A 13,569-nucleotide genomic window follows, 5' to 3' on the forward strand; every position below is an offset into this window, starting at 1 on the left:
GTGAAATCCAGCTTCCCTGAAATCAATAGGATTTTTGGCTTCTGCTTTCTGGTAGGATCAGAATTTCACATTAATATGTTCACAATACCAAAATTACATGTTGAGCAAAGAATCTGATAGTACTAATCTTTGGTAACTGTAGATAACAATCTACAGAAGATTTACAGCTAAACAACTGAAACTTGTTCATCCTCACAGCTGGAATGAATTAGTCTCTGCTCTTATGCAGTTCTTTTTAATTCTTTTCCAAGTTTCCAAAGTCTACCAAATGCCACAAAAGTGAGTTTTATATTTTAGTTGTCAAACTTTTCTCAGGCTGAGAGACATTTGTTTCTTCACAATTGTATGTTGAGGGAGATGTATGCAGAATTCACAAACAGCTCAAAATTAAACTTGCAAGTAAGAATAACTTTAAAACTTACCAAGAAAAAAAAATCTTCCAGCTGTTTTGCTTCTGTGGTAGATGGAAAATCCAGAGGCCAAGTTTCTTTTTCTTCCTATATTACCCGATGCTGTGGATTGTTAATCTGCAGTTGGAGTTGAAAACTGCTTTTGTCTTTCTCTGTTAGATCCAAGCTGTATTGAGGAATTGGGTTTCTCCATACAATAACCAAGCTAACTAATCATTAAAAAAAAAAAAAAAAAGAAAAAAGTGATGTTCCAGTATGTATTATTCCAGAAGAGAGAAAGAAATGGTTTTTTGAAACTGCAGTGTTTTACTCTCACATGCAGAAGTGCACTAACCAGCTACAGCTGACCCAGATTCCATATACATCACTTTTGGACAGTTTTTTTAAACAAACACACACTCGACTTAGATGTTCAGCCCACCTATGATGTCACCGCGAACACACTGAAAGCAGAAGAAACTCCTCCTTCGGATTTCCTATCCATACCCTCCAGAAAAGGAGGGGGTAGGGAGGCTGAGAAGTTAGGAACAAGGAAAGATTGTTTGCCAGTAGAAGGGAGGGTACCATATGGCAACAGACTGTGCAAGAGTTCAGCAGGCAATTACAAATCAAACATTTTTACTACGCTGCCTAAAGATGCCTTTCAAGTTATTACAGTACTGGGCTTCATTTAGAAGAAAGATTCTTTCAGGCTGATAAAACTCGATTTGTGTTGCTGGGAATAAAAGGGGCAGCCTGGCTGGATACAACAGGAAAAATGAACCATTTATAGTCCAGGAGAATGTTCAACAGAATGTCGCATTCAATTCTTGATGTTCACTTAATAAGAAACAGTTCCAGTTGTTAAATGCATGAATTTGCTGATACATGTGGAAAATATTAAAACTGTGTGTGATGGTTTTGGGTAGGTATCAGAATATTTGATAACATCTAACTGGTGTTAGAAGTAGCAAAAGCTGCAGAGATTATGCTGTGTGAGGAATGCAGAATACTGGGTTTGGTTCTGTGAATAGTCAGCCAGCACTTAAGTGCGTTCCGTTGACTTTCACGTGGCAATTACCTTTGAAAGAGGATTACCCTAGTATGCTTTCAGAATTATTTTAGACTTCATAGAAATGCATTGAATGAGGTTAGAGAACAGCACTCTACAGAAGAGTTCTTGATTTAGCTAAAACTAAATAAAAATCAGTGCGTAATTGAGCAAGTCATTCAGAAGGATAATCCTACAAATACATTCGTTTATAAAATCATGCATAATATTGCAGGTGTGTCTTCATAATGAATTTCCTTAATTATAATTAGTAAGCATGATTCACTGCTTTCTGTGGAAGACTGACTAGGTTTGGGATTTTTGAGGCCTGTTTGGACATTGCTTAGCAAAGTTAGGTTTGGGACAGTTTATGTAGTCTAGATAGCATAGCGATTAATTGTGACTATCTGATGTTTCTGATTATCCTTTATTTTTTAATAAACTGATTCTAGTAGCATAAAAAATTGAGAAATGTAGTAGTATATCAGGTCATGTGTAATACCTTTTTATTCACTTTTTAATATGTCACCTTTCAACCACAAGTATTTTAATTTGTTTCTGTGTGTGTGTGCACACGCGTGTGTATGTGTTGATTTTGGAGTGATGCCCAGAGTTTCCCAACTCACATTTGAGTACTGTACTCGTTAGGTGCTATATAAACACAACTGCTGTTCTTGTGAGGTTGTATTAATAGTCTTCCACCTGTAAAGCCAAACTTCTTGTTGTGATTTCGGTTATACAAGGTTGAGAGGTGAAGCAAAATATAATTCTAGAAATTCCCTGTTACTAAAATAAGTTTCTTAAAAATATTATTTGAGTTTGTGTGTATATATATATATATATTTATATCCTGTGGAAGATGCAGGGGATGAAGAGCAATTCGTTCAAATAGTAGAGCTGGTCAGGATATGTTTCATTTAATTGAGACAAAAATTGTCTTTGGGTGAAGTTCAAGAAATGGAATTGCATTTAGAATTAAAATAAGCAGTTTATCTACAGCATGAGTATGTAAGGAGGAGGATTTTCCTCTCTACGTGATCAAGGGATTGAAAGAGTAGTAAGGTTACAGTGGTGGTGGGGAGGAAAGCATGTAGAAGACTTGAAAAGACTTATCTGTAAGGCTGTTGGATCTTTGGAGTTGTGATTAATGTAAATGCAGGATTCGTACCGCATTTCAATCTGAGTACGCTATTTGCCTAGTTAACTTTTCCCATGTTGCTGCAAATTGAATCTGAGTTTCTATTCAGCTTGAAGAGTTATAGATAACACAATTTTTCCTTCTATTATTTTTTTAATTGCTGAATTGGAGGAATGTAGTAGACTTCCTAAATCATTAGTAATTTTGACTATGTATTTTAGAGCAGTGTGTTTATTATGCTTCATATTTGTCAAGGGAATAGTTAATTGGTGATATGGCAGAAGATTAGGTTCATGAGTAGTTGAGAATGTCCTTGCAATTACTTTTAGGTTTAGAAATAAGTCAGCCAGTACATGCCCAGTGATGCAGGAGGAAAGATCCTCTCTGCCTCCCACTGCGGTTTGCCCTACAGAGAATGAAAGTTTGCACGCAGAAACCTGTCTGTGCTTGTACCCTCAGCATCTGCAAATAAAGCTGAGATAAGGTTGACAGAACTAAGGATTAAGTGATTGAGGAGAGTGCAAATTCAATCCCAGACAAGGGTGGCATGGTGATGTACTTTCAGTTACAACCAAGCATTATTACTGTTCTACTGTGAGGTCTGAAGGCTCTTGGAAATGAGTTCTCAGGTAAATCCAAAATACTCTTCTGAGGAAATGCTGTTGTCAGCCTTACTCAATGAAGGCAAAAATTCTTCAAAATACTGTTTATGAGGTTTTTTTCTGCTAAATGTGAGACACTAAATAAAGAAACTTTTCATTCTAATCTTATTCAGGTATTTATCTGTCAGACTTGACGTATATTGACTCTGCCTACCCATCAACAGGGAGCATTCTGGAAAGCGAGCAAAGAACAAATTTAATGAACAACATTCTTCGAATTATCTCAGATTTACAGCAGTCATGTGAATATGGTAAGCTACTGTGTAAATATTGCAGTATTAAAGAGATCAACTTTAAGAGCTTTAGTATTTTTCTTCTGTAATGCAATGTAGTAAGGCCCAATCCATCTGAATGCCATTAATGCTCTCCCTCACCCTCTTAGTCCACAAGTCTGTTAATTCTGGTATTGTTGGTTATGACAGAGCATCAGCTCAAGGAGACAGAATAAAATTGCCTTATTCTTGCGTCATGCACATCTTTTGCAGTACATATTTTCTTGTGAAAAACATGGAATACATTCTACTTAACAGTAGTTTTACTAGTACGTTATAAACTTGTATCCCTGTGTTTTGTAATTTTATGACTATGAATTCTAAAAATAGTAAGATTGCTTTTGGAGTAGTACTTTTACTGGAGACAATAAAATAAGTTCAGCTTGTCTTTTGGACATTTATAGTTCTGTTCATAGATCAGATAATTTCTTTTTTTGTCAAAGGTGGTCTCCCTCACAATCCTTTTCAAGTCTAGTAAAGTCATAAGGCTGCATTTCTGATGGTGGAATAAGAATTAGCGCAGGATTGTGGCTTCACTGAAAGCGCAATGTAATGAGAATGTGGGCTGTGAAGGAGTCCTCAGACACAACCCTACACGTTCCAGGTTTGGGCCTTCAGTTTGGCCAGGGGCGTGCTTTCTCACTTTTCCCTTATGTGTGCTCTGATAAGCAGAGCAGGTCAAGGGGATACATACCTGGCTTTATGAATGTCAGGAATGTCAGCTCAACACATGAGAACTGCTGTGAAGGACAAAAATTTCGGCATCAGTAGGGACTGTAGTTTATACTTCCATCACACCTGAATAAGCAAGAGATCCAATTCTGGTTAGATAATTTCTGGAAAGTAACTTTGCTTATCAGTGAATGGTACAGTGATAACGAATGTTTTCTGTTCTCCAGATATTCCTCTGTTGCCTCATGTCCAAAAATATCTAAACTCAGTTCAGTACATAGAAGAACTACAAAAGTTTGTAGAAGATGACAATTATAAGTAAGTATGGAATGATATAACTGACTGTAACTCATTATGAAATAACTTGTATAACACAAAGCCTGTCACTTTTAAGATTGCGCTTGTATTAGGTGACTAGGTATCTCAGATGCAGTAGTTGCAAGTAGTGACGTTACAGCAGGGTCCTGTGCTCAAGACAATTTTCAGCATGCTGGTTGGCATACGTTCTTCCTTTTCTATGCCTGACTTCATCAAGCCCTAGCTTTTAGGTCTATTTGGCCTGTTGATTTGATCTGCAGACCTCTTTAAGTGTTCATTAATGAAGACTCCATACTTCTGGCTCACATGTAACACTGTTCAGTCAATAAGGTGGATTCCATGATTGGAGGTAGCTTATGTCATTTTTCATCAGAACAAAGTCATCTGTGCATCCAGTCCCAAGACTGATGGTGACTTAAGGCTTTCACTTTCATATATATTTCACTTTCATTTTATATTTTACTCTTTGATTAGGTTATACAGTATGAATAAAATGTAAACACTTGATTTTTGAAAGGCAAGATATTGTCCGTCTGTGTCCCTGCCCATTCCTCCCAGCATACCATCCAAAACAGAGTTTTCTGCTTCCTTAATTAAAAGATTATTATTGTATTAAGTGATTTGGCATCCAGCAAAACTGGGGGATGGAAGTCTCTGGCAAGAGACAGGAACAAACCCTGAGGAAAGGAAAAAACCTAAAGCAAATCTGTTGCATGTGAATAAAGTTTTTTATTCATTGGCTGATCTGCTTGAGGACGTTCCCCACCCATTCTCATCCTGCCCACCCAGGAATTTTGTCCCTTCGGTCCTTTCAGTTGGTAGCTTGTGTAGCTACGTTCAAATGGTGGGAGGGGTATGCATACTAGAACAGATAAGCTTTACCATTTAATAGCTCTAACTTGGATTTACTGAAAGGTAGCAAATGGCGACCCTTCAGTTTATGTCAAAGAACAGTTAATGAGGGCTCAGACACTTGGCTTCCCTTCTAAGATTTGTAAATTGTTCTCTGCATGTTCCATATGCAAGCATCCAGCTTTACCTTTTTGTTGAAACATTCTATAGCCTGATTGTGAAAGTATTGCTTGCTTATCACTGAGAGTAAAGCTCTGTGGTCAAACATTTGAAGGGAAAAAAACCCCCAAGTTTCTTAACTGCAGTGTCTGCTTCTTAGTGGCACCTTGTTTTAATGAATTCTACACTCCACCTTCCTCTGCCCTCACTAGGTAGGACTCACTACTAGTGAGAATTTTATTGCTGAAGGAGCCACAGTCTTTTCATCCTGTACAACTCATGTTTTGATAGCAGGGAAGTGAATGGAGACAATTGCACCTAATGCAGAAATGTGGCTGCTATTTAGGAAGTCTGTTTTTACACCTGTGGGTTTTGTATGTCTCCAAACTGAATTTTTTGAGGGAGGAGTGTAGTTTGAAGAACTATCCTTGCTGTAAGCAATTAGTATACTCTTTATCCCCTAAGGTGTCTGCAAAAATGCTGAAGTCTGAGAATAGCCATTGTGACTTGAATACAGGTTTTTTCTTCCTAAAGGATTTTATTTTAAAAAACTAAATTTTAAAATTGTAATGAGTCATTGCTAAACTGTCTGGGGATGGGACGGAGAGGAGCTGTCACGCTTCAAACTTTCCAACCCTGCTGATTTAAAAGATTCTACTTCTGCAAACGGTGTGCACAAGATATGCTTGATCTTCCTGGAGACCGCCCTCCTTGTGGTACTGTTGGAAACAGCATTAAAAAGTGCCTGTTGTAGAAAAAGCTTGAATCATGGATGCAGTTGCTAATGAATTTTCCAAAACACAAAAGAAAGGCTTTGGCTTTTAGACCAGCAAAGACTGAAGGCTTGGCACAGCACTCTAGCGCACTTCATAGAAAAATGGAAAATACGGAGTGTAGTACGTATTCATATATTTTAGGCAATGTGGAGGGAGCAGTTGTATACTTTTTAGTCTTCCCAGTTTTTACGCTAGTGTAGTGGTATCATCACTGAGTTTCATGTATCTGCTAAGAGTCCCAGGGACATGTAGGTCCTGGCTTATGTGTGGCTATGTTTTCCCTGGAGGGTGGTGCCCACATGGAGCAATGGCTTCTTCCACAGTGTGACTTTGCCACACCGTATTAACAGCTCACATCAAGCTGTTGCTTCACAGAGGGTGAAGATGGCAACTGGTAGCTGTTTCGCTGCTTGTGGCTGGCTGTGCCAGCTGTGTCAGGCTCCCTGATGCAGAGAAGGTTGCAGAGCTGTGCTGTAGCCAAGGTTTTGATGTTCAGTCTGGTCCTCTTTCAGCATGGTATGGCAAACCTGTCCTGGTCTATATGAACCAAAGCAAGGCTCATTTACTACTTTGTGCCCTAGCATGTAATTTTTTGAAATTTGGGCCCTGTTGTAGTAGTAGCGGTTTTTTCACCCCCCAAAAAAAAATTTAAAAAGAAAGTTTGGAAATAGTATGTGCTAAAGAGAACTATGCACGGTTTGTATTAACTTTGTAGTGTTTCTTGCAATTATAGAAACAGGCAGCTTTTAATTGTAAATGAAAAAAAAAATTCAAAAACTTACTTTTATATGCTTCTGTTTCCTGATAAAGTAATTTTTAATGCTTCTTTAATGCAGACTTTCATTAAAGATAGAACCAGGGACCAGCACCCCCCACTCTGCTGCTTCCAGAGAAGATTTAGTAGGTAAATGCTTAATAAATGTGAGAAGACTTGAGGTTGTCAAATGCATTATTTTTGAGTTGTGAATGTGGAAAATATTTGCCTGAGGCTAATAAAGAAGTGTGAAGTATAAACACTGTATATTTGTAATAAAAAGTCTAAAGGTGATCTGTAAAGAAATTCTTTCAAGGAATTGAGTCAGTTTTTTAGGTTCATGTATGTATTGTGGCACTAACTTGTTAGTGTCATTTGGGGTGAAAAGCTAGTAAATATTCATTCTTTGTTGGGTCTAGACAGAAGGGCCTTCATCTAAACTTCTCATGGTACAATATGCTTCCAAAAATGTACATTATTTTTAATCAGTGCCAAAAGTGGTTGAAGGCAGGAGTTTCAAAACGTAGAATCAGTGGGGCCCGTTTAATGCCAAAGTAGCTAATGCAGCAACCTTTAAGACTTACCAAATGCTTGTAACTAGGTGGTCTATTTGAAATAAGTGTTTATTTTTAAACCTGCGCAAAAACCCTAAAGTACAGGGGTTTTTGATTATCAATATGAATATATCAACAAGTTTTGTTACAGGCTATCTATTACAAATTGAGTTTAGGAAATTTTGTGCAACTCTTCCACAATTTTCTGACAAGTAGCCCTGACAGTAATTCTGAAGTTACTTGGGACTAATGTCTTTTTTGTTGCCAGGCTCTGAAGTTGGAGCATCTCCACAAAGTGGACGGAAAAATGTTGCAGCTGAAGGAGCCTTGCTACCACCAACACCCCCTTCACCTAGGAACCTGCTACCACATGGACATAGGAAATGTCACAGTCTGGGATACAAGTCAGCATTTTATTTAGGCTGAAAATCCTAAGCTTTGTGATGTATCATCTTTCAATATAAAAGCTTTGCTTTTAAAAAGTAGCATAATTTGTACACAATACTTCACTGAGAGGCCAATTTGTGGCAAGAGAGCAAGCTCAGAACTATAATAATATCCCAACCAAAGAGAATTGATGAAAATAGGAAGACTGTGTGGTGGTTATGATGATAAGAATAGCCAGTGGGTTAGCCAAAATAGGCTCTTTCTGAATGACAAAACTACTGCTTACAGCAACGCAGTGCCAGTTTAATTCTTTCAAATTCAAACTGAAATAATTGCTTTATTGGTATTTTTGTAGTGAGGCCTCCTTTGTAGACTTTCATATAACTTTGTATAGTAACGGCTTCAGGTTTTTTCTATATAGGTGTACTTCTAGTTAATATCTTTATCATTATATCATCATCACTTGTCGTCTTCTCAAAATGCAAGATTGTAGCTATTCAGTAATTCATCTCTTAATTTACATTGTGTAAGTTTACCTTTAATGAGCTAGAATGCAATTCTAAAGTTCAATTATGTAACTGTTATAGTAAGACAAAAATACCTTAGGATATTGAAAGTAATTTTTAAAGTGCTCCTGACTTTCTCTTTGCTGCAAGAGTGCTGTGCAGTTTTAAGACTAGCAGTTCCTATAGATAATACAGTTTGTGCACAATTGCTTATGACTCAAGCCATGATTTAGTTTGGTATCAGAACACGCTGCCTGCAATCCTTCAGGATGTAAAGCAACAACTTTTGAAATGTATCAAAGATAATGTTGTAACAATTTTATCTTTGTTCATTTCTAGTTTCATACACAAAATGAATACGGCTGAATTTAAAAGTGCAACATTCCCCAATGCAGGACCAAGGCACCTACTGGATGACAGCGTCATGGAGCCTCATGTCCCATCCCGAGGGCAGGCAGAAAGCTCCACCCTTTCTAGTGGAATTTCAATAGGTAGGAACTGTAAACATACCTGTGCAGTGCATGGTCTTTAATAAAGATTTGAGCATGATTAGTTGGCAATTATACAAGCAGTGGTACTATTCTAAAATACCAATTCTATTTTAGAACAAATTTGAGAAATGTAGGTGGAGAAAGGCAGCATAATTTATACAACACAAACTGACAAATCGTAAAAAAAGCAGATTCCTTTTTTTTGTATCCTCTTTGATGATACAAGCTCTGATACTCCTCCTCTTCCTTGATGGGGATGGAGAGAAGTGCAAGCCACCATTTCCTATTCCGCCCCGCCCCCCAAATGAATGCAAGTTAAAAATGTCTTGTGGTAGGATTTCTATTTAAAATGCCATATCAAATTGACAGTGAGAAATGTAAATTGCTGACAGCCTTTAAGAGCATAATTTCTAAATACTCCTGACTTTTGTCAGGAGTAGATAGTAATTTAACTTTCAGATACTTCAAAATGTTAGAATCTACTTCATTTTGGTAAGTTATTTATCTTCAAATACTTAGGGTATTCTTTTTGAGAACTTCTGCTTCCTGAGTTTCTTATGTGACAGCAGTTGCTCTTTTTTCCTGTTACACACAGATCCTTAAAGTGGAGGGCAAGTACTTCTCAGATCCACCTAACTGCAGACAGGGTTGAGGTGGAACCTTTATCACAGTCCTTTTAATCAAAATTATTAGTTTGATAGAATTCAACGGTGTTCAGTTTTTATGCATTTATGGTAATAAAAGATTTTTGTAGTGTTACACATTTCTTTGGATAACTTAAACTGCTTTTTAGCCTCCATGGAGAGAATCAAGGTCACACAGTTTCAAATTATGCTGTTTTCAGGAGCTCTTCATGTATTATCTTGAGGAGAAGAGCATATTCTGAGCAAACATTAAAAATATTTTTTGTGTGGAAAAAGTCAAATATCTAGAGGAAATAATTCAAAGAAAATATGTTAATAAGTAAATCTGTGGAACTAGCTTAGACCAAAGTAGTTTGAACCTGTTCACATCAGACAGCTTCCACTTGTAAATGTGCATTGTCTGTCTGTTTCCTACAGGTTCTCTGCTGTGGCAGTTTACCATTTCAAAATCATCCAGCAAGAATGGTACTTCTCATCAGCATACAGACAGCTTGCATTGTCAGGGATTGTACAGTACAGGAGAACAAAATTTTTGTCACCTTTGAGATGTAGCATTGCCCTTTACTCAGTGCAGTTTTTTGCTGGTGTTTTCTATGTAGATATCTAACAAACTTCTCTGCAGTTGCTTCTTTATTCCAGGGTAAATTATTTATTTACTCCATTAGAGCCTAGCAGGGAAGGTTTGCTAGAGCTGACGAGCAGTTTTTCATGAGGTACAATTAAGAACCAGTCACCATCTAGATATTTGGGAGAATACAGGGGTTTCCTACTTCTTGTCATCTCTGAATTTTTCAACTCTGTTCTCTTGCTTAGCTCAGGCGTGACCTTGTTGACTTGATGTAGGCACCCTTACGGGTTGGAACAACATTGTCACTTCAGAAGACTTCCATAAGTCACTTGTAAAACATCAACTTTATGTATTTTATGTAATATTAGCGTTTATTGTTAGAATTTCCACTCTCCCATTCTCTTCCACCTCCAGCCTTCCCATACTTGGATACTTTAGTTTTATCAGACTGTTTTGACAGTCTAGCATCATTGTTGTTGTTGCTGCTTCTTGATTATAAAAATTTCAATGACACTAAAGATTAGTAGAGGTGCTAAAAATCTGTATGAAGGAAAAAGTAAGTTCTGGATGCTTGCAGTATCTATTACTGAAGAATTCTTGGAAATGTAAGTTGTCTGGCATTCTGTACTGCTGCTTCAGCAGGATTTAAGGAAGTTGATTGAAGCTGCTAAGTTCCTCCATCATGTCTGAAGTAGTCTGTTTACTCAGTATTTGGAAATAGTACAGTCATTGCAAGAGAGAGGAGGTTTACAGTATTATACGACACAACTTCAAAAGATGGTCAAGAAAACTTCTTCTGAATGTGTGTACTGAGAAGAGTGTTATTCCTCACCTTGCCCATAAACGTGGATTTACGCCTGTTGCTCTAGAAACAGGACTACCTTTTCTTAGATACAAGCCTATATAGGTCTTAACTTTCTGAATAAATGATCCCTCTTCAGAACATGAACAGTGGTTCTAATATGCCAGCACCTTCAATGTGGCCTTAAAGATGACTGTAATACTACTTCAAATCACTCTTGTGTTTTGAGGGCTTGGAGGTGTTCAGACCTTTTCAGTCTTTTCATGTTGGAGGATCTGATATAATTTGCCTCGACATCAAATATCAAAAAAGCAGCAATGTGACAACAGTGTCTATAGGATGTTTGTATGCAGCACTGTACCATTACGATGCTTTATCTGAGCGTATGGATTTATGCATTTTTTATCAGACCTCTTGTCTAAGTTGCCTTTACTGTTAACAGATGACTATAGTCCGTGTGAAATTCAGTAGAACAATTTATAGGCATGTTACAAAGATTCATCGGAGTACTGTTTCTTTTTCCACTGATGAACACACCAACTTCTTCAGATACATCAGGACTCTTCCACTTGGATTTCTTCAGTTATCCCTGCGATAAAAGCTTTCAGTCTGTGATAGAGATCAGTTAGAGCATTACTAGGTTTGATATTCATGGTTGGATGAAATTCTCTTCTGCATATAAGCATACTAAAACTGAGCAGTTAATCCAGCAGTGTGCATCTGTCTAACTAAAAACACACATTCAAGTGGTGATGGACAATTCATGTTGTGCTGGGAAAGAGTGATGATCCATTCTGGGAATGGTGTGTAGCATACCAAAATTTTTACGTCGCATTACTAAGTATTTTTCTTTGTGATGAACTATTCCTAAAGCAGCAGCAAGTGCAGAAAGTGAGCCAGGTATGGTATGGGTTTTCCTGAAAATAGGCTTATGGGTAACATGACAGCCATGGTCAGAGATCTTTATCAGATTCTTTTCTTAATTTCAGGGTCTGGAGGCTGATTGTGTACATTCAACTTGTTCTGCAAAAACCTAGAACTCAAAACAAACAAACAAACAAAACCACCAAAAAAACCCCAACCCTAAAGATGTAGCCACTGTTATATTAATTTCTTGTGCTTGGGTCAAAACAGTTCTTGTTCCTAGAACTATGAGACTGTTCAGCAGACAGTCCTATAGTATGCTAGTGTAAGGGAGTTGTATGTCTAGTTCTGTGGCCATTTTACTTATAACATAGCTGCCTTTAATCTGAATAAACATGAGGAATCTTCTTCCACCAGTGCCAAGGCTGTCTTAGAAGGAAGAAACACTTGACCAGTCGTATATACAATATCGGATAGGAAATGTTTTCTTGAATTCAGGAATGTAACAAGAGGAAATAGTCTAAGTCTAAGATGTTTGTAATTTAGACAGCTGCATTTTGAGCTAGTCATTTGGAGCTCTTTATAATCTCATAGAGATTTAAGGTCTTCAAGGATGTGATTCATCTCATTCTTAGGTGGGTGGCTAAAAAGAGGTTTTATGATTTGTGTCCTTAAAACCTCACTTTATTTCTGTTGACTGCAAAGAGACTTTTGACAGATAACACATGAAAATACAGACAGATGAATACTGCTGCAAATATGTCTGTTTTGTGCAGACAATCCAGAATATCTGCTTTTAGTAAATTGGGACAGATGCTTTTACTTTGCACTGAAAGTTCAGTGAGAACCCCCGCTACTTGCTATCAGTAAGTCTTAAAGCTACCAGGTAGTTTTCTTCTGCAAACCCTCCATTTTGATGAGGTCACTGTATACACTTTTTCAGAAGAGTGAGCTTGCCCTTCTGAGGCCTAAGCATTGCTCTTGGCTGGGTTGAAGGAACCACCTGCACACCCTCACCAGCTGTTCCCCTGCATGTATTTGCCTGCTGTCACCTCCTCACCTAAAAGTAGGATAAATTAAGATGCTTTTACCAGATCATGGTTCCACTCAGAAATAGCATGAAACTCCCTTTTGTTCATAAGATATTTTTCTTAAGAATACATGCTTTTCTAATACTAATACATATTCTTAAGAATACATGGTTTTCTAATACAAGAAAAGTATTCTTTTGTTGCTTAAGTGTACTCTTAAGCATCTTTGTAGCAATGTTCAGCTTGCTTTGTTAGTGTTCTCAGTTTTGGATTTCCACCATTTCTTATGATTTGGCTTAGCTGCATTACTTAATTCCTTTTCTGAAACTGAATTTATTTACAATGGCTAATTGTCTAAATAATTCTGTAGAGGTAAAGGGACAGTGTAAAATTAGACCCCTCTCTTCGTATATTGCTTCTGTGTGACTCTTCTCCTTTTAAAGCACCTAACATATGGGATGCAAAGTCATTTTGCTTAGGAGGTGGGGTTTTTTAAGGATGCGGTCTCACATGTATACCACTTGAGAATAGATGTCAAGGTATAAACACAGAAATACTCAGCTGAAATTGAGAATGTAATTTTAGGTGTTTAAAAATTCAAAGAAAACACATTTATGGATTCTGTTTGTAGCAGTGTGGATGCAAATTCTTTTCTAACTTTGGAGTGTTTTCTTTCTCA

General features: G+C 37.3%; 1 protein-coding gene across 2 annotated transcripts in view; it reads left to right on the top strand.

Annotated features, from left to right (window-relative positions):
* RALGPS2 (Ral GEF with PH domain and SH3 binding motif 2) overlaps positions 1-13,569 on the top strand; it is a 95,245-nt gene that overhangs the window by 58,425 nt on the left and 23,251 nt on the right. For both annotated transcript variants that reach the window (XM_086462391.1, XM_086462390.1), the window contains exons 8-12: positions 3,354-3,491; positions 4,412-4,502; positions 7,126-7,193; positions 7,866-8,001; positions 8,830-8,981. In XM_086462391.1, coding sequence (XP_086318517.1) covers positions 3,354-3,491; positions 4,412-4,502; positions 7,126-7,193; positions 7,866-8,001; positions 8,830-8,981 — 585 coding nt within the window. The remainder of the gene's footprint in view (positions 1-3,353; positions 3,492-4,411; positions 4,503-7,125; positions 7,194-7,865; positions 8,002-8,829; positions 8,982-13,569) is intronic.

The sequence above is a fragment of the Leptosomus discolor genome, chromosome 3, assembly GCF_034619465.1.
Source record: "Leptosomus discolor isolate bLepDis1 chromosome 3, bLepDis1.hap2, whole genome shotgun sequence".
Classification (NCBI taxonomy): Eukaryota; Metazoa; Chordata; class Aves; order Leptosomiformes; family Leptosomidae; genus Leptosomus; species Leptosomus discolor.